The 12,514-nt window shown below is 39.5% G+C and overlaps 1 protein-coding gene and 2 long non-coding RNA genes across 3 annotated transcripts; 2 read left to right on the forward strand and 1 right to left on the reverse strand.

Annotated features, from left to right (window-relative positions):
• LOC109728273 lies at positions 343-1,007 on the forward strand. Its single transcript, XR_002220945.1, has 2 exons — positions 343-541; positions 643-1,007. It is a non-coding gene; the product is annotated as an uncharacterized LOC109728273 (long non-coding RNA).
• On the reverse strand, positions 2,149-6,842 carry LOC109728202 (kinesin-like protein KIN-14O). Its single transcript, XM_020258564.1, has 11 exons — positions 6,303-6,842; positions 5,925-6,182; positions 5,661-5,744; positions 5,415-5,579; positions 5,202-5,308; positions 4,897-5,084; positions 4,271-4,435; positions 3,966-4,175; positions 3,468-3,505; positions 3,247-3,374; positions 2,149-3,153 (listed from the first exon to the last, which is right to left on the reverse strand). Exons 2-11 carry the CDS (start codon positions 6,079-6,081, stop codon positions 2,524-2,526), a joined length of 1,872 nt encoding a protein of 623 aa, XP_020114153.1. The 5' UTR covers positions 6,082-6,182; positions 6,303-6,842; the 3' UTR covers positions 2,149-2,523.
• On the forward strand, positions 7,903-8,288 carry LOC109727991. The gene is made up of 3 exons (XR_002220881.1): positions 7,903-7,987; positions 8,134-8,193; positions 8,271-8,288. It is a non-coding gene; the product is annotated as an uncharacterized LOC109727991 (long non-coding RNA).

Raw genomic sequence — 12,514 nt, forward strand, 5'->3', positions numbered from 1 at the left:
AATTTGATTTAAATTTTAAATTTTAAATTTTTAAAATTTTAAAATTATATATTTAAATTTAAATATAAAATTTTAAATTTTAAATTCAAATGTAATATAAGGAGCAATATTATTATTTTTTATTTATAACTATTCACTATTCTTCTTATTCCATTTTATTTATCCAAACGCTATTTTTCTTATTTTCGGTAAGAACTTAATTTTTCATCCAAATGCAAAATTAATCTATTCCAGACTTATACTGAACTTATATCTATCTCTGAAATATACAATTCTTATTTATACCCAAATCAAACAAAGCCATTAAAGTACAACGATCTTTTTATACTATTTAACATCTCCTCTTAGCAAGCTCTATGTCCTGTTCTAATTAAGTGCTTCATCTCATATTTAGCATCTAGACGTGTCAATGCTTTGCTTGTTGGCCTCTGGAAACTTCCAGCAAAGCCAAAGGTTCATGATCAAAAGTTTTGTAGATTCTACCTCTTTTGTCTCCGACCAAGTCCCAACGGCTTTGGCTTTGGCTTTGGCTTTGGAAGAGGTAAACCACTCCAGAAGCAGCAGCCCTAGATTCCCAACTTTTCTTCTTTTTTTTTTTTTTTGGCATAATCAGAAGCCATTTCAGCTTTTTTTTTGTTTCAGAGCATTAAATTACAAGTCCGTAAGAAATTGCCCTATGACCTGACCCACACCGATTAATCAATCTCCTACAGTAAGAAGCTCTACGAAAGATCCATTAAAGCTTCAAATTATCTAGAGTTGTGCAGAAGATTCTACTACAGTTGAAGTGGTTTTAACGTTTCATAATTCCTTGTTGAGAAACGGATTACGTACAAATTCAGCTCCTGAAATATGATCCCAGCGTCAGTACTGTCATCGTTATTGTTTTAATTGTAACAATTTAGTCCTTGAGGTTGGATCGAAATTATATATAGTTTGATCATTATATATTTGTCCTCAGTGCTTTAATTTTTAACCCCAATTAAAAAAAGAAAGGTTCAGCAATATTGATGACATTGTTGAAAAGAAATTTGTTTTAAAAACGTCACCCTTTGGGAGCTTAAGCTGTTTAAGGACAATTGTTTGTTTCAAATTACTTAACATGATATGAGAGCAGGGACAGAGAAAAAATTTGTTGTTTCAAATTACTAAACATGATATGAGAGCAGGGACTTAGAAAAATTTTGGCCCAAGCCCCTTAACTAACTTGGCAAACTGAATTGGGTAGTCGAAGAGGGCAATCGTTTCAACAACTTCTGTGGGAGACGAAACATAACACAACTGTATAAATTAAAGCCTCCGAAACTGCCAGCAGATACTCAAGGCTCATAGGCAACTCAAAGGATTCTCTATACAGTTTTTCAGGCTGATTAGTAGGGTGTCTTCAATGTACCATAGGCCTCTATACATGGAGGGGATTGACTGAGGCCAAGCATAAAGAGATGCGTTTATAATTTCTTTTTTTTTTAAGCAATAGAGATACTTAGTTTTATTTTTCCAAAGAACCTCTATCTCTCTTTTTTCTCTCTTTCGCACTTTAGTCGTAAGGCGCTTTGGTCCGGAGTAGCAAACAAAGAGTAAAACTTGTCTATCTTCGCTGAGAAAGGTGTGCGAGCATAATCACTTAGTCCGTGCCAATGATGTCTTAAATTCAAATCTTATTAGGTCCTCTGTCTTGTCCATTTCCTCCTATTCAATTCACCTCCACATTTCGGACCTAACAAAAAAAAAAAATGTAGAGCCTAAAAGTAGAGAAAAGTGTCAGCTGAGAAAAAAAAAAAAAAAGTCAATTTTCTCTTAGCTTAAGCTTTTGGAGAATTACATTGTTTCATATAATTTAGTATGATATTATAGCGGAAGCTCTTAGTCTCACTTAGTTTTTCCATATTTAATTCAAATCCACATCTCAGGCCTAACAGGCCTAACGAAAGGGGAAAAAAAAAGTGTCTGGCTTAGAAATAAGGGAGTGTGCTGAACATAAATATTAAAAACACGGTTGTTCCAAATTATTTAACAAACATGACACTTTTATTTGATATGCTGAAAGTGAAGGCCTCAACTGCCACGACTGCCACAACTGCCAAACAAAATCATTACAACTAAAACTATTGGAGTTGGAGCAAAGTTAAAATCAGGGTCAAAAACCAGTGAAATAAAAACCCCCGAAAGAACAAATTTTAATGATTCAGCAATGATTAGGTCTCCAAATTGTAGTAACAATACAACTAACCCCACTAACAGATACAAAATCAATTCACGATCACCCTAATGCCAAACATCTTTTCTGGGCCCTTCGATGCCAAACTAAAAACATCACAAGGAAGGGCAAAAAGCCAAGTTTACAAAAGAATCAAGCCAACAAACCACCAAAACAATAATAATAATAATAAAAAAAAAGAAGTAAAAATTTAATCAAGCCACAAAAGAAAAGAAAAGAAAAGAAAAGAAAAGAAAATCACTTCATCACTCCACTCACAAGCTTCACTCTATATCTTATAATACTTTTGCTGCCATGCCGTTCTCTTACAATAGGTCAGACATTCTTCTTCTGTGTTTAGGAAGTGTAGCCTTCAAATTAGGATGAGACTTGGACACCTTCTTATTCGAGGATGATTTCGAATCGATGCTGTTATGGCTCATGTTGTCTGGTTTGCATTTAAGTAACAAATCTCGCCCCTTCGCGATCGTGCCTTCAAATTTCACCAAATTAGTCTTAGCATTCTTTAAGTTTGATATAACGTAACGACCGGAAAGATTGAACGACTGAGACACAGAAAAATCCGCATTGCTTCTGCTGACCGATTTTGCGGTTCGTATCTTTCCACTTACTTCTCCGCCTGCAATTTGCCTCTGTCGACTGCATACGGTAGAAGCCATAAAGCGAGGACCCGATCTGCAAACTGTTTTCTTTGCAGTTTTTTCTGTAGTTGGGAGGCTTTCTGTAATTTCACCATGGCCTATCACGAGCGGGCTTCTCGGTGATCCCTCGTGATCTTCAATGGTTGGATCATTCGGTGGAAAGAGCTGCTTTTTTTCCTGAATCAAGTTATGGGTTCTCTTGATTTGTTTTCTTATGTTCTCGAGCTCTTCTTCAATATCATTTATTTGCTGTTCGAGCTCAGCGATACATGTTTGCTTCTGCCTCTTTAAATCCTACACGGACATGGAATTTTGCATGCGATACCAATGTCTAATCTTGGAATAGAGTAGAAGAGTTTGAAAAGATTAGAAAAGAGAAGGATATACCTCCGAAATTTCTCTATTTGACTCAACTGACCGCACTCTTTGCGCAAAGCTTAACGAACACAGTGTCTCCCCTAGATCATCTTCACCGGAACTAATGTGCACGATCATCAAAACTTTCGAACCATCACCTATTTTATTCAATAGAGCAAAGTAATATCATAAAACATGGTTCCAAAAAATTCATGATAGTTTGGTTTAGATAGTAAACGAAGTTGTGTTACCGAGAGAATCGCTGAGAATTTGAGTAAGTTTGCTATTCCTGCTAACACAGAGACAAGAATCATAAAAGCATATAGAAAATCTAAAGACGAGTATGCAAGGGAAAAAGGGGAAAAAAAAAACACCTTTTCTTTTTATAAATTTACAAAAATGAGGTATTCTTCAGTTTTTTCAACTTTAGCCCACTATTCAAATTTTAAGGACCAAGCTGGCATCGGACGCACGACCATGATCGACAGTTTTGACTGACCAATATTTTCGACAGTTTTGACTGACCAATATTTATCCATGGTTATAAAGCTTGAAATGTTCTTTGATCATTTGAAACCGTGCACATGCACATAGGTCGTGCAGTAGAAGGGTTGTTAGTTGGTCTAAAACTTAGCGATCTAGAGGTTGCAAAAATTCTTGCTTCTCCAATTTTTCTGTTTTTTCAAAAGACTAAATATGAAACATTGAGAATGAGAAACATAACAGGTACTTAAATGCTAGTCAAGTACCTATAAGGAATATGGCTGCGCTTCCTCTTTAGAGCGGAAATAACATCGCCAAGGGCCGAAAGAGAGAGGTTAATAGCCTTCCCTTCATCCATCGTCTGCCCAGTGGCACCAGTCTTCAGCAATCTCTCGCTTCCCCCGAGGTCCACCAACCACAACTTGCTAACTCTCTCGCCCACACCACTAGTTTGGCTTATCGTAATTCTCGTCAAGCTACACATGTAGAACTAAAACAAATAAAATCATTACAATTTATTAAAAGTACGTTGCAGAAGGGGAGACCAAATTAAGGCATCTCATGAACCCACCAATGTGATCGGCTGGAGGTCTCGTTCACATTAGTCCATGATGTAGAGCGAGCTCGTTTCCCCCTTGAATACCATCGGTTAGCTTGTTTGAAGTCGGTTATTTCCACATCTGTGAGTCCCTCAATTTCGACCGCGCCATTACTAGCAGTTAGAATGCTGAGATTGCTGTAAAAAACCAAATGTACGTAACTTAGTAATCTTACCAACTAGCTTATGCCATATTGCAACATGAAAGTTAAATGCCGAGTACAAATTTCAATATAAAGGAAAGGCTACTCAAATGCAGGTAACCACCCTACGTACTTTAGGCATTTGCACTTCAACCGTGTCGATGATCAAAACCTATAGACGGCCTTGTGAGAGTAACACTTACCAATGCCTTCCTATGGGGTGGATGAAATTGCAAGATTTTCTAATCGACAGTGAAGTCATTTTCTAGGATTTGATTATCAAGGCGGATAAAGTGCAAAGAGGCTATATTTACATTTTAGCCTAAAAGATCAAAGTCTTTCTCGTTTGTAATTTTCACTTAAAATGGTACGTACTTCTTTTTTCCCTTATCAAAATAATAAGCTCAAAGAGTATTTGCTTTTTCCTCTTTTTTTTCCTTTTTTTTTTTTCCTTACCTCCTATGTACGAGGGCCGCTGTCCTAAATGAAGGTTGCTTCGGGACCAACAAGTCCCTAATGCTACCCACGTAGACCTCTAACATGCTCATAGACAAAGTATACGGCACGGAATTGTCGTGAGAAACTCGACGAAAGAGCTCTTCGATGGCTCGAGGAACAATGCCCGGCTCGCCATTCACTCCTTCCTAGGAAATTATTAAAGCTCAGTTTATCAGAGCACCCGTTTACGAAAATGGCTCAAACATGATCAAAGAAAAACCTAATAAATTGAATTTTTAGTCTTTTGTAATAAAAAAACCGACCATCGTGTACGTTTTTCCGGTACCGGTCTGTCCATAAGCAAGAATGCAGACGTTGTTTCCGTCAAGCGCGGATCGAAGAATGGGCTCAACTTCCATAAAGACATCATCTGAAATAGTTAAACAGTTAAAATGTCACACGCTACGTTGCGATTTTCTTTTTTTTCTTTTCTTTTCTTTTTTTTTTTTTTGTGAAACAGGAGAATCTGAGTAAACCTTGTGTTGATTCTTGAGCGAACACTCTATCAACGCTGAAGCCCTTCTTAGTTCCCGCAGATCCAACAATAATCTTCTCCGATTCCACGAAGATGGGAGGCGATCTCAACCTCCAATTATTCGTCGAGAGAGGCGATCGAACCCGACAAAACACTCTAATGCTTCCTGAAGCACTTCAACAACTAATTCTAGCCACACATTCTTATTTCATATTCTAAATTCTAATCAAGAAAGATTTGGAGCTACCTTTCAGATCTAAGATCTTATCGAGAGCCTCTCGCCGCTGCTTATCGAGACATCGCTGCCTCGGTTGCAACGTCAAAATCTCCTCTGCGAGAAAACACGAAGGAGAGAAAGAAAGAAAGAAAAATCAAATTTAATTTAATTAGTTAATGCGGGAAAATCCTACTCTAAACTGATAATAATGACAATAATATGCAAGCAGTTATTAGAGAAATCTAATCGATCGAACCGTAAATAACATAGTTGAAAAGAAGTAAGAAATTTTGCCTTGGAGGGTTGAGATCGTGGATTCAATATTAAGAAGAATCCCTTCTTTTGCGTTTGCATGCTCAGGAACGATGTTGACATCTGTGTAGACAACACCTGGGGAGGATTTTGACGACGGCGGCGTCTCCCGATTACTGCTCTCTAATGAATCTTCCATTTTCCTTCCGATTGAGACCCTCCTGCTCAAATTTCTCTTCTTCTTCTTCTTCGAGTTCTCTGCTCCTGCTGCTGCTTTAGCAGCACTCGTACATTTTTTAACTCAAAAACAAATCAAACCAAACAGTGGTAATTTAGTGCCGAAGGAAAACTATTTTCAGAAACCAGCATTTCGGAATTAATTTAATGAAGCAAGTAAACGAGAGAAGAAGATGATCTTACGGCGGAAGTGTTGAGTGCCTTCAAATGACGCTGTGGTTGCACATTGAGATAGATTGGTTCCAAAAGGTGAAGAAGATAAAAGAAGCGAATGAAGTGGCGAGATTGGGAATCTTCTTTATCTTGAGCTTTGCTCCGAATGCGAGCAAAACAAAAAGAAACAAAAGAACGCCTTCAAATGACGCTTGTTTTGTTCGTTTCCTCAGCAATGGAATCTGACGAGCTCGTAGATTCTCGAACTCCAAGGATGAGATGAGATATATGGATGATTGATTAGGCAATTAAGATGAGTAGTAAGTAATAAATAAGAAGAGATAATAATTGAAGGGAGAAAAGGAAAAGGAGACGAGGAGGAGAGAAGAGAAACAGAGGGGAGCCTAATAAGTTATATTATTATTAGGCGTTGCTAATGGCAGAAAACAAGGAGAGACAGAGAGCACAAGTTATTAGAGCACGACGGTGTTGGAGAACGTGTAAAGAAGAACACTAATTTATAAGGAGGAGGGGGAGGAGGAGGCGGCGGCGGCCGCGGCATGAAATGGGGAAGAGGTCGGCCTTTTTTTAGTTAAGGAGCTATTTTTGTGAGGCTTTTAATTGAGTTAATTTTATACATATCCTTACAAACACGATGACTCTATAAAGATCAACTTTTGTTTATATATTATTCTGTAAAAATTTTGATACTTTCAAATATGTTACTGCGTTAAAATCCGTTAGAAAAAATTAATTAACTAAAGATAAATATTTTTTAATCCTAATCGGTTAATGAGATGAACTGAGCTTTTTTTAGTTAACCATAGGAAAATACTTAACCCTAGTTAGTTAATGAAATGAATTGAGCATTTTTTAGTTAACCATAAATAAATACTTAACCCTAGTTAGTTAATGATATAAATTGACCTTTTTTACTCCTCTTTAATTAATAGTTGGGACTTTTAGAATAACATGTTTGTGATGGCAAAAAAATTATTTCACTTATAAAATAAATAGTGTTTTAACAATAACAAACCATAGGGATATTGTAACACACTGGGCTTTAGCAAATTGCAAGGTTCGAGTGTTGAGCTGTGTTCTGAGTCTTTCCAGATATTCTGGAAGGTCGTGGACATTGTCCCGACCTATGGCTTGATTTTCGAGAATTGTGGTTTTTAAAGTAGCGCTAAGGTCACCAAAGGGGAGGACTTAGGTGCTCTCGGGTGGCATTCTGCAGGAATGTGTACCGATACACCTTAATGGTTGTACTGGAACAGAAAGTGTACTGGTTACACCTTGATGGTTGTACTGGTACAAATGGGGATATTCTGCCAACCCGAGGCTCGGGTTTGCGCGCACAGTGGTTTGTACCGGTACACTTTCCTATGTACCGGTACACAGTGTAAACTGCAGTCTGGCAGTTTTTGAGGGATCTTTTCGCTTTTGTCGCAATATCTTATATACACCCCCACCCCTTGAACAGGGGTTGTATGCTGCGACAGAGGAGGGGGAAGGGTAGGTTTCCACTTCTTTTCTTTGGGTTTTTAGCTCCTTTTTACTTGAGTATTTTGAGGTTGATCTCTCCCTTTTGCTCTATTTTGCATCTTGGTGACCCTTTCACCATTGGAGAGGCTTTGGAACTTGGATTGGAGCCTTTTGGAGGAAAGATTTCTAACCCTATCTCACTCTTAGCTTGGTTTGGAGCTTCTAGAGAGGTTAGTAGCATCAATCTACCCTTTGATTCACCTTTTTATGAATTTCTCGAAATAAAACCTAGAAATGAGAAATCTAGGGTTCTATTTAGGGTTTCTTGATTGGAGGCTTTTGGGTTGGAATTGATGGGTGTAGAACACTCTTGTAGGTTAGTTGTGAAGCTTTCTAGCTTCGATTTGGACTTTGGACAAGATTTTCTTGGTCTAAGGTATTTTCTACCCTTTTATGTTGTAAATTTTTGAAGTGGTCGTTTTGTAGCTTTTAACCCTGTAGAATTTCTTTTAGGGTGCTAGAAGGTTGGGGGACAACTTCGTTCGGCGAAACGAAAGAGTTCGGAGTACTTCCGGTGGGTTTGACCTCACCGAAATAGGTGAACTTCCCCAATGTCTATCTTTCTATTTCGAGACATAATTAGTTGCTTAATCATGCTCAAAATTACATGTTGGAATTTATGAGAACTTAATACATACATGTTATGTATAGAAAATTTGATGCTCTATATAGTAGAGGCATACTTGTGGACTTAGGCATAAAATGACACTTCATAAGGATTTCTCTTTTATGCAACCTTAATGAGCATGTTAGATCGTGAATGTGGCAATTGTTCCACGGAAATAAGACTTAGATGGAAACATACTCTTGCATATTGAATCATGGTAAAATGATAGAGTACCTAGTACACACGTGTTGCATGTAGAATTTATACCCTATATAGTAGGGGCACTTTGTGAATTAGCATTCTACAGGACGCGTAATTGCATGATGAAATCGTACTTGTGGTAGGCAAGTAGTTGTGACATTGTGACATAATACATGTAAGTTGAACAAGAAGCTAAGTTGGAACATTTATTCTGGTTGAATACTTGCATGTGACCTTATTGCATGAAAGCACTCGCATGATTGTTATTACTCCATAAAGTGGAGGCATGGGTAGAAAATATACGTGCATGACTTGCATCATAAGCATCGTAAATAATTGCGGTAACTATGCATACACCATAAGAAGGTAACTGTAATATACCGAGAGTTCGGAAAATAAATATCGAACTTTAGTCAAATTGACCAAAGTGCGAGGATGGTACCCTTAGAAAAGTCCGAAGGTGTTAAAATGAGTAAAAGTGCGTTTAAAGGGATCTTCGAGAGCTAAAGAAACAAGAATCTGCAAACTGCTGCTTTTGTGCTCTCGGGGACCGGTCCATGGTGGGAGAGACCGGTCCCCGAACGCGTGACAAATGAGAAAGCTGAAAAATCGGCTAAGTCCCAGAAAACCAGCTCTCGGGAACCGGTCCCTGCGGGGAGAGACCGGTCCCCGAGAGACCAGTCCCTCTGGGAGAGACCGGTTGCATTGCGCGGGTGTCACGCCCCTGGACCGATACCAATTTGGCCCGACCCGAGCACGTCAAACAGACGCCGAACGGACAGAGTTTCCCCTATCCGCCCAAGGCTCATCACATGTACAAATTCAAACAAGAAATGCACTAGCGGAAACATACACAAACGGCTTACACGAGGGTAAGCATTAGCCATTAGTGAAAGAAAGGAAAACTAAACATCTACACAAGTAATATGATTCATTTTAGATCATATACATACATCGAACTTGTAATTTTATCGATTTTCCTACATTCATTACATCATTTCATCATGTCTTTCTTACATCACATTTACCTCAAAATACACATTGCATTCTTTTCTTTACATCATTTACCATCATATACAAAAGATGATCATAGGGTACTTTGCTACAAAATGAAACTCAACTTTGGTGGCCTCTGTCTAAGGTGCGATACCTTTACCTCGGTCGCTGGTCGGCTCGCTCGGTCCCGGCTCTGTGGAATAGTGGGGTGAGAACTACAACAAAGTTCCTAGTGGGTTCGGCCTCAACATCACCGACTTTCCCACTAGGACTAACTCAGGCATAATAGAAGGAATAAGCTGCATATAGTAACCAATCTATACATGATGCTAATATGCCTGAACAATAAAGCAAGAAGTATGCTCAACATTAAACATATGCAGATTATGCAAGTTCTTTCGTTCTTTACACTTTACACTTTACACTTTGTTCTTTGCTCTTTGTTCTTTACTCTTTAATCTCAAGGCTAACCCGGGGTTATCGCCGCATTAACTTGCTTCACATTAAGTCCATCATCGCAGGAACTCACCCGCTAGGACCGTCCTTCGGGTTTACTCTAACCCGTGATGCATAACTCCGGAGCGCATCGCCCGAGGGAGAGCGACCGCCCTCGAGCACGGAACTCATAGCAAGTATGATCATATCCTTAACTCAAAGAATTTATAAGTTCAATCATGACTTTACACTAGCTCTAGGGTTCTTTACATCACTTTATGTTGCCACTCTAGCAATCGTTGTTCTTTACTTTTTCTTTTACTTTTGCTAACTCTAGCAATTATATTCTTTACATTCTTTACTTTTGGCTACCTCTAGCACTTCGTGTTCTTTACTCCCCACATTACTTTAACTTTAAACATTGTCATTTTCATCATTCTTTACATCACGTTAGTTCTTTGCATCACACTACCTCTAGTGTCTCTTTACTTCACATTTTCAAATGCCACTCGATCTATATCATTGTGCCACTCTGTTCTTTTGCTCACTTTGGGTGCTCACTTTTCTCTCATGCATACACATAGGGTTTTCGACGTTTACATAGTTCTCATTCATCATATTATGCAAGTTGTACTCACAATCATGCAACATTACATTTTCATCATTACTTTACCCTAAAATGCATGCAACAAATATGTAACATATGCTCAATTGAATGACACATTAGGCATAGAGAGAAGTTCAATGAGTTTGAGAAGCACCACCCACCTCGTAGGTCTATTTAGGTGCTCCGACGATTTTCTTGGGATTTTTAGACTCTTCGTTCTTTACCTGCGGCATAACGAAGCCAAATTAGGCTTATTTGGCCATAACTTTACATTGGCTTTTCGTAACGTAAATCCGAGCGCACCAACGCGTCGGAAATACCCCCAATTAGGTTTCTAGAGGGTCAATTGCACTTAAAAATCCCTATGAGCAAAAGCCCCAATTTGGTGCCCTAGCTCCAATACATGTATCAAACCTAGGGTTTGATCTCAAAGAGAAGCAAAAGTAGCTTCATTATACTCTAAATAGTTCATTAGAACCATTCCTAACTCATTCCAAACCCTAGTTTGGATTTCACCATGAGAGGGGTCAAGCTCTCCTTCAAGCTTTACCCCACACACCAAGCACATGGTCTTGATCTCAAAAGAAGCAAAAGAAAAGCTTCAAAGACTCTAAACATTCTATAAAAACCATTCTTGCTCTAATCCAAACCCTAGTTTGGGATTTAACATGAGGAGGGGCAAAGCTTACCTCTAAGCTTGCTCCTTTCTTGCTCTAGAGAGGAAGAAGATGAAGCCTCTTTGCTCCTTGATCTTCTCCTTCACTTTCTTCTCTTTCTTCTCCTTCTTCTCCTTCTTTTCTTCTTCTCTGCTTTGTCTTCTAGAGAGAGAGAGGGAGAGAAGAGATGAGAGGGGGAAAATGAGAGAAAATCTCATTAGGCCCCATAACATAGCTATTGGGCTGCCAAAATACAAATAAACCCCTCAACTTTCACTCTTTCACACAGCCTGGACTGGGCTGTTCGCGCAGGCGGGGACCGGTCTCTCCTTCAGGGACCGGTTCCCGAAGGGTCTCCCCGCGCAGCCAGAGCTGCTGCGCGCAGGGCAACCGGTCTCTCTTTGGTGGACCGGTCTCTCGGGGACCGGTCTCTCGGACAGGGACCGGTTCCCGAGAGCTACTTTCTCACGACTTAGCCGATTTTTCGGCTGTCTCGTTTCATACGCGTTCGGGAACCGGTCTCTCCCACCAGGGACCGGTCCCCGAGAGCTGAAAATCTGCAGTTTTGCAGAATTTGATTCTTTAGCTCTCGAAAACCTTCCACAACACACTTTTGATCGTTTTAACACCTTCGGACTTTCCGAAGTGTACCATCCTCGCACTTTGGTCAATTTGACTAAAGTTCGATATTTATTTTCCGAATTTCCGGTATATTACATTCTCCACCCCTTAAAATAATTTCGTCCGCGAAATTACGCATACCTTAACTCGTTGACTCAAACAGATGCGGATACTCTCGCCTCATAGTTTCCTCGAGCTCCCAAGTGGCTTCTCGCGCCGCGTGGTTGCTCCACTGAACTTTCACATACGGAATCTTGCGACTTCGCAACTTTTTAACTTCTCGATCGAGGATGCACACCGGGTACTCCTCGTAGGACATGTCTTCTCGTAGCTCCACGGGCTCATACTCTAATACATGTGTCGCGTTGCGAATATACTTTCGGAGGTTGGACACATGAAACACGTTGTGAACTCCTGCGAGTTTCGGTGGTAGTGCGAGCTTGTATGCCACCGCACCCACACGCTCCAATATCTCAAACGGTCCGACATAACGGGGACTTAGCTTCCCACGGACCCCGAATCGTTTGACTCCTCGCATCGGCGATACTCTCAAGAATACACGGTCTCCAACCGC

The sequence above is a fragment of the Ananas comosus genome, linkage group 23 (assembly GCF_001540865.1).
Source record: "Ananas comosus cultivar F153 linkage group 23, ASM154086v1, whole genome shotgun sequence".
NCBI classification, from domain to species: Eukaryota; Viridiplantae; Streptophyta; class Magnoliopsida; order Poales; family Bromeliaceae; genus Ananas; species Ananas comosus.